Genomic DNA, 7,993 nt, shown 5'->3' with positions numbered 1-7,993 from the left:
ACATTCAAAAATATGCCTGTATCAAATGTGGGTGGTTATTTCATTACACTGTCATCTGTTGCTTCATGAAAAGATTAATTGTAAGATTTTTAAACAATAAATTTTAAGGAGTATTTTATTTTTTCATTTATTGTTTTAAACTTATAGCAAAGTTGCAATAACAGTACAAAGAGCTCCTGTAAACCATTCACTTGGAGTATTCAAGGTTTGCCAACTGACCCAGTAATACCCTATAGCAAAAGATTTCGATCTAGCTGTGTATATTTCACTCAGCTGTCATGTCTCTTTATTTTCCTTCAACCTAGAACAGTTCCTCAGACTGACCTTCATTTTCTAAGATCACTAGCTGATTATATTTTCCAAGCATTGTACCACATTTGCAGTTCTCATGTTCTTCCAGAACCTGGAAGAGCCTTTCAACTTATTCTATGAATACAGTGCAGAGAAATAAACTGTAACTTTCAAGGCTAGACAGAAAAGGTCACACAGCTTCTACTTGGCTCTCACCAGTTCTTTCTGTCTCTGTGTGTGTCTCTTTCACACACACTCATACTCCCTGGAAATCCTGAGCTGACTCATAGGAAATCCAGGTACCATGAACTGTGGTAATGGGGAGATCACAGAGAGAGAGAGAGAGATGCCAGATGGGCTGTAACTGTCCTGGCTCTCAGTTATTTGAGTCTCTCAGTTTAGGTGTTAGAGATGTGTGAAAGCCTTCACATGGTTCTAGCTCCTGGCCTTTGACCACCTTCTTGCCTGGAGAATCCCAGGGATGGGGGAGCCTGGTGGGGTGCCGTCTATGGGGTCGCACAGAATCGGACATGACTGAAGTGACTTAGCAGCAGCAGCAGCTGAGGTCCAGTGGAGCTGCGGACATATTAGGGCAGACAAGAGCTGCTCCTGCTGAATGTGAAAAGTGAAAGTGTTAGTCCCTCAGTCGTGTCCGATTCTTTTCGACCCCAAAGACTGCAGCCCGCCAGGCTCCTCTGTCCATGGGATTCTCCAGGCAAGAATACTGGAGTGGGCTGCCATTCCCTTCTCCAGGGGACCTTCCCAACCCAGGGATCTAACCCATTTCTCCTGCATGGCAGGCAGATTCTTTACCGTTTGAGCCACTTACCCTGCCCAAACCGTAATAAAATAAATGTTATTTTAAACCATGCTGCAGTCCATGGGGGTGCAAAGAGTTGGATAGGACTGAGCGACTGAACAACAGCAACAGACAATGTTATTTTTTTCAGGTTTTCGGCAAATTTAATACATGTGTCTCAGAAGTCAATGGTGAGGGTAGTCAATAAAATAAAAACAGGCTCATGGGGAGAGGGCCATGGGCACACACAGGGAAGGGCAATGAGTAGGCGAGTTAGCTGGAGCAGGGGGCTGCCCTTCCTTGGCCATTACATCTCATCCAAACCGTAGTCCTCTTCAGGGAAGTCCCCCAATGTCATGACTGATGGCTTGACGAAGGCGCCTACTTGGCCTGGCATTCAAAGTAGTGTTTTCTATTCACGCTGCCATCGTTTTTCCCTAGTGGTTCATCATAGTGGACACCAATCCAGTAGCCAGGTTTGAAATCTGTCAGTCCTACATACATGACGGTGCCCCTGCGAGGGGGCTGCCCAGGTGTCTGCACCTCACAGTGGCTGCCCACAGGGATGGTGCTGGCCTGGGCTGCCTCCTCGATAAGGTGCTGGGAGTTCTCGGCCTCTTGCTGGGCCCGCTCTTCTTCATCGAATCAACCTAGCTTGTTGCACTTCAGGAAGGAGCGGATTGCGTCTTGCCTCTGTTCATAGGCTTCTTGTGAGATCTCGTATTTCTCCACCTTGGATATGTCCTCATACTCCCCAAGGCAGGCACCGCTGTGGTCAATGACATGGATGCAACAGCTGTCGTCTATGGGGTAGGAGCCCAGCAACGCATCATCCTGATCCAGCTTGCAGCAGAACTTGTCGTAGAACTTGCAGTAGAACAGGTCCATACAGCTCCAATTCCATGCAAGAAGCAGGGCTGCCCACAACAAGCTGTAGTTTACACTCTGCAACCTGGGTTCATTTCTGGCCCCTTTCCTGCGTTGTGGAAGACCCTCCATTTTTTCTTGGTCCCACCCCCAGACAATGTTATTTTAAACCATTAGATTTTAGGGTATTTGTTGCAAAGCAAAGGTAATGGACCAATGATAGACCTGTTAGTTTTTGAAATGTGCCTCCATTTGGTTTTGCCTGATGTTTACTCACCCTTAGGTAACACATTTTAGGCAAACACTACTGAAGTAATACTATGGTTGGCTTACTGCAGCCATCACATGATACACATTGATTTTTCCACTACTGTTGATGCTAACTTCTATCACTTGAGAAAGGAAGTTCCTCAAGTTTCTCCACTGTAAAGTTACTATTTTCCTTGTATAATTATTGAGACAATGTAAATAAAACCTGTTCTTAATCCTGCATTTTCATCCATGAATTTTACCATCCAGTGATGTTGCTTGTCTGAATCTATTATTTCTATGATGTTTGCCAAATGATGATTTTTTCTAAATTTAATTTTTATTTTATGTTGGTGGATACTTGATTTACAATGTTGTGTTAGTTTCAGGTGGATAGCAAAGTGATTCAGTTATACATATATCCACATATTTCAGATTCTTTTCCCATATAGGTTATTACAGAATATTGTGTAGAATTCCCTATACAGTCGGTTCATGTTGACTATTTTATATATAGTAGAGTGTACAAATAATGATTTTCTAACTCAATCCTTTGAATTTTACTAGTTGACATTATATTTAAGAAAGTATTTTTTTCCATTTACTCATTCATTTATCTATATCATTATAGATTGATGGATTCTTAATTTATTCAGAGAATATACTCTGTTTATCATTACTATTTCAGTATACTGCTCCAGATTTGGCCAGTAAAATTCTTTCTAAGTGAATTCTGTATCCCTCTGAAATGTTCCTATCATTCTCTGAGCACTTCCTAACTTTCTTGCACAAAAAGATATTCCTTGTCACTTTATCCCTGCCTCCATCCTGAAATTAGCTATTTCTCCAAGAAGTCCTGATTCCTCTTGCTGGAGACTGCTATTTAGAAACCAGTCTGGGTGTTAGGTTTGCTTGTTGCTACTGGGTTGATATCGTTTCTAGGGCTTTTCTGTGGACAGAAACAAGTGAATGGTAAACATTGTAGAGGGTGGTGAGTAATAATGAAGGACAAAGGGTTACCGGAGCAAAACAGAGGACGAGATATCTAACTCAAAACTTTAGAGTTGTGGGGAGGGGACAGAAATATTCTAGACAAGAGATATTTATGTGCAAAAGGCCCAAGTCAAGAGAGAATGTGTCACATTTAAGGAATGAAGGCAGTTTAATATGGCTAGAGAGTAGAGTGAGAGGGGCAGCGATCAGAGCAGGCTATAAAGTGAATAGGAACTGGCCAAGTCTCCAAGTACCAAGCAAGAAATGCTAGAAGTCTGGAGTTTATCCCAAGAGCAATGGGGAGCTATTAAGATTTTGGACAAAGGATTTATGACCAGATTTAGAACAGCTGTTTCCAGAATTTTTTTTTTTTAAACTCACAAACTGCCAACATTATTTGGATTACAGAGAAAGCAAAGGAATTCCAGAAAAACATCTACTACTGCTTCACTGACTACACTAAAACCTTTGACTGTGTCAATCACAACAAACTGTGGAAAATTCTTAAAGAGATGGGAATACCAGACCACCTTACCTGCCTCTTGAGAAACCTGTGTGCAGGTCAAGAAGCAATGGTTAGAACTAGACATGGAACAACTGACTGGTTCCAAATTGGGAAAGGACTACCACGAGGCTGTATACTGTCACCCTGCTTATTTGACTTATATGGAGAAGTACATCATGTGAAATGCTGGGCTGGATGAGTCACAAGCTGCAATCAAGATAGCTGGGAGAAATATCAACAATCTCAGATATGCATATGATACCACTCTAATGGCAGAAAGTGAAGAGGAAGTAAAAAGCCTCTTGATGAGGGTGAAAGTGGAGAGTGGAGAAGCTGGCTTGAAACTCAACATTGGGAAGAATAAGATCATGGCATCCAGTCCCATAACTTCACAGCAGATAGAGGGGGAAAAGTGGAAGTAGTGACAGATTTTATTTTCTTGGGCTCCAGAATCGCTGTGGACGGTGACTGCAGCTGTGAAATTAAGGGACGCTTGCTCCTTGGAGGGAAAGCTGTGACAGACCTGGATTGCGTATTAAAAAGCAGAGATGACTTTGCCGACAAAGGTCCGTCTAGTCAAAGCTATAGTTTTTCCAGTAGTCATAAGGATGTGAGAGCTGGACACAAAGAAGGCTGAGTGCCAAAGAAGGCTGAGTGCTTTCTAACTATGGAGACGACTCTTGAGAGTCCCTTGGACTGCAAGGAGATCAAACTAGTCTATCTTAAAGGAAATCAACCCTGAATATTCATTGGAAGGACTGATGCTGAAGTTGAAGCTCCAATGCTTTGGCCATCTGATTTGAAGAGCTGACTCACTGGAAAAGACCTTGATGCTGGGAAAGACTGAAGGCAGAAGGAGAAGGTAGGGTGGTGCAGAGGGTGAGATGCTTCGATGGTATTACTAACTCAATGGACATAAATTTGATCAAATTCCATGCTATAGTTCATGGGGTTGCAAAGAGTCAGATGTGATTTAGTGACTCAACAACAACCATCCTAAAAGGGTTTTGAAAACCTATGTACTTCCTTCCACATTTTAAGCTTACACCTAATATTCTTCATAAACTTAAGAGTTAATTTTTTTATTAATAGGTTTAAAAATATTAAATATTTGAAAGATGAAGTGAAATGACCATGGATTATACCTGAAATAAATATTTTATGATACTCACCAGATCTGAAAAGTCATATAAATTTTCTCTCTGTGGATTTTCTGAAATGTTTCTTTTAAAATGTGTTGGTTCCAGCAGGAGGGAGGCTCAGGAGGGTGGGTATATATGTATACTTATGGCTGACTCACGTTCTTGTATAGCAGGAAACAAACAGCATTGTAAAGCAATTAGCCTCCAATTAAAAATAAAATTAAGAAAACTCAAAGACAAAAAATGTGTTGGCCCCAAAAACAACACAATTACATTTGTAAGAATCAGCATCTCTAATCTATGTTACCTAAGTTGTTCTGAATTCAGGGCAATCTTCACTCTTAACCTTAATAATCACGTAACAGTATGATAGGACCAGTAACAGAAGGAAGACATTATAGGTTTGAGATACCTCAATTAATCATTAAAAGACTTTCATTTCGGCCAAAAATGGAGTAAGGAACTGGATGTGCCCTTCTGGGAACAACAAAATGTATGCAACAATGGTTTCAAGATACTGGGTATTGAGCAACAAAGGACAGTGATCTCTGAGAGACAGGGCACAAAAGAGATGAGCCCTTAACTGCCCCAGCTTACTGCCTTGAAAATCTCCAGATTAAAGAAATAAAGTTAACCATATCAATAAACATTTAACTGTAAATGATACAAACACTCGAATTAAAGCAAGACCCAATTATATGCTGTCTACAAGAAACACTTCTTAAGCATAAAGACATGAACAGTATAAACAGTTGCAAAAAATATATCATGCCAAGAACCAATCAAGAAAGCAAAGTTCAATATTTTAATACTGGAGAAAGTAAATGTCAGCATGAAGAATATTACTAGGGATCTAAAAAATATCATCCTATAACTATAAAGGGATCAATAACGACCCTAAACATTTATGGGGCTTTCGTGGCTCAGATGGTTAAAAATCTGCATGCTATGCAGGAGGCTGGGGTTCGATCCCTGGATCTGGAAGATCCCCTGGAGACAGGAACGGCTACCCACTCTAGCATTCTTGCCTGGAAAATCCCACTGACAGAAGAGACTGGTGGTCTACAGTCCATGGGGTCACAAAGAGTCGGACATGACTGAAGTAACTTAGCATGCATGCAAACATTTATGACCCTAAAAACAGAACTTCAAAGTACACAAAGCAAAAACTGATAGAACTATAAGAATCTGATAAAATCACAGTTATGTTTGGAAATGTTAGTGTCCTTCTTTCAATACTTGATAGAACAAATGAACAGAAAACTAGCAAGAATAGTCTTGAACAAAGCAGTGTTTTGGACTTGAGTTTAGGACCCACTATGACATTGAACATCTAACTGGGGGTATACACTATAATAGGGACCTGGGGCTCAGAAGAGAGAGCTGTCATGATAGAGTCTATCAAAGTGTTTTTAAGCAAGTCTGTGTTTTTAAATAAGTGCCCTAGGGAAAACAGGTGAGCAGTAAGATGAGAAGAGGGCTAGGAATGGAAATACTGAAGAAAACCAATACTTAAGTTTCCTTCTGTAGGAAAGATACAGGAAGAGCGACAAGAAAAGGTGATGGAGAACAATCATGGAGGTGAAAAGACATCTCTGTGGTGCCTTGTAAGGAAATCCATTTTCAAGGAGGAAGGGGTGAACAGAGTCAAAAGTTGCAGAAGACTTAAGCTATAAGGATTTTAGTACATGCTGATGTTCTTAGCCATAAGCACAAGTGACCACTAGAATATATTTAAACTAGGCATTATCTAATACCAGTGAGGTTTAACCAATCCTTATTGCCAGCACATCACATTCCATTCCACTCCAGGTGGATGTTGATGCACTGCTCCTATTGGATATGACACTGTTCCCTGGTTTGTTTACTCAGACCTATCAACAGAACACAATCTCCATGGCTTTAGACAGTTCAAGTATCCATTTTTCTCCTCAAAAAAAGGTAAATAAAATTCTTTCTTTGAGTCTGAGGTCTAGGAAGGTCTTGGGCCTTTTGTTCATGTAAATGTTTTACTAACAACTGGTCTATTCTTTCCCAGATCAGGAGCCTCTTGAGGGAGTAGCACATAATCTCAATGAGCCTCAATTTCCTTATTAGTAAAAGTGTATAAGAACATCAATCTTACTGTACTACTTCCATGGGATTAGTTAGAATAAAACGAGATTTTGGAAGTTTGGGCTGTCTTACTCTAGCCCTTTAATACCTGGACTAGAGTTTGACAGATAGCATGAGCTCAGCAAATGTTGCCTGTATTATAAATGACTAAATATTTGTTAAAGGGCTTTGTAAACTAAAGCTGTTGCAAGTGTTATTATTTATTCACCAATCCTGATTTAGACCCCTAGGTGACCAAATTCAAGGAACTATAATACCTTGCATTGATGGATGCCATGGAGTAGCTGGAAAGACTGCTCCCTCTTCCCCACAAAATATCCAAATAAAAATAAAAACACTGCTGTGCAAACAGAGCTCCTGTCCTCGGGTTCAGTTTTCCATCAGACTGCCGCTCCCAAACCCCTTCCTTTTGAAAATTCTGCACCCGATGTAGAACTTCTGAGGGACCTAAGTGATCAAATATCACTTTTAAGCCCACGGCTGTCACCACGAAACTCTTCAAAGCAGCTTTGGCTTCCTCCATGGGCCGCAACCTGAGATGAGGCCGCACCACCCGGTAAGCGTTCCCCAGAGACCCAGCTTCTCTGGAGGCCTCCTTCTCAGGGCCACAAGTTTCTCACAGCCGTCCAAGGCTGCAGGCCGGCAGGCAAACAGCAAGCGGACTGCGGCTTGGGTTTCCATCCAAGGCCGGCTTTAGCGGCTGGGGGTGGGGTAAAGCGCCACACGCCCTCGAAGCCAAGCCGGCTGCGGGGTGCGGAGGCGGGACAGGGGCAGCTAAGCTAGTTGCCGCCGGCTCCTCCTTCCAAGGGCGGGCCAGAGCGGGGTGCGGGCGGGGCTATGAGCCGCAGGCCCCGCCTCCCTTTGGGCGGGCAGGCTGGAGATCCGTGGGTTTCTTTTCCTGGAGGCGGGCCTCGGCGGTGGGGACTGATCTGGAGGCGGGGCCGGACGCCGAAGTCCCCTCCTCCAGAGGCGGGCTTATTCGGTGGCTGCCGCGGCAGCTGCGGGTGTCCGCCGCTCGGCAGCCTAGCCACA

General features: G+C 42.5%; 1 protein-coding gene and 1 pseudogene across 2 annotated transcripts in view; one reads left to right on the top strand and one right to left on the bottom strand.

The window, feature by feature from the left end:
* Positions 1-1,228: 1,228 nt before the first annotated feature.
* Positions 1,229-6,624, bottom strand: LOC133248130 (tubulin-folding cofactor B-like; annotated as a pseudogene).
* An 81-nt stretch (positions 6,625-6,705) lies between these two features.
* Positions 6,706-7,993, top strand: part of GMPS (guanine monophosphate synthase) — a 71,925-nt gene continuing 70,637 nt past the window's right edge. The window contains exon 1 of one of the 2 annotated variants that reach the window (XM_061417841.1): positions 6,706-6,787. In XM_061417841.1, coding sequence (XP_061273825.1) covers positions 6,743-6,787 — 45 coding nt within the window. In that variant the 5' untranslated portion in view covers positions 6,706-6,742. Of the gene's footprint in view, positions 6,788-7,484; positions 7,518-7,993 lie in introns of those variants that run through there. The other variant, XM_061417857.1, reaches the window with a different exon arrangement.

The sequence above is a fragment of the Bos javanicus genome, chromosome 1 (genome assembly GCF_032452875.1).
Source record: "Bos javanicus breed banteng chromosome 1, ARS-OSU_banteng_1.0, whole genome shotgun sequence".
Lineage (NCBI taxonomy): Eukaryota > Metazoa > Chordata > Mammalia > Artiodactyla > Bovidae > Bos > Bos javanicus.
Note: the sequence above shows the minus strand (reverse complement) of the source record. Positions and strands in the feature narration are given on the sequence as shown.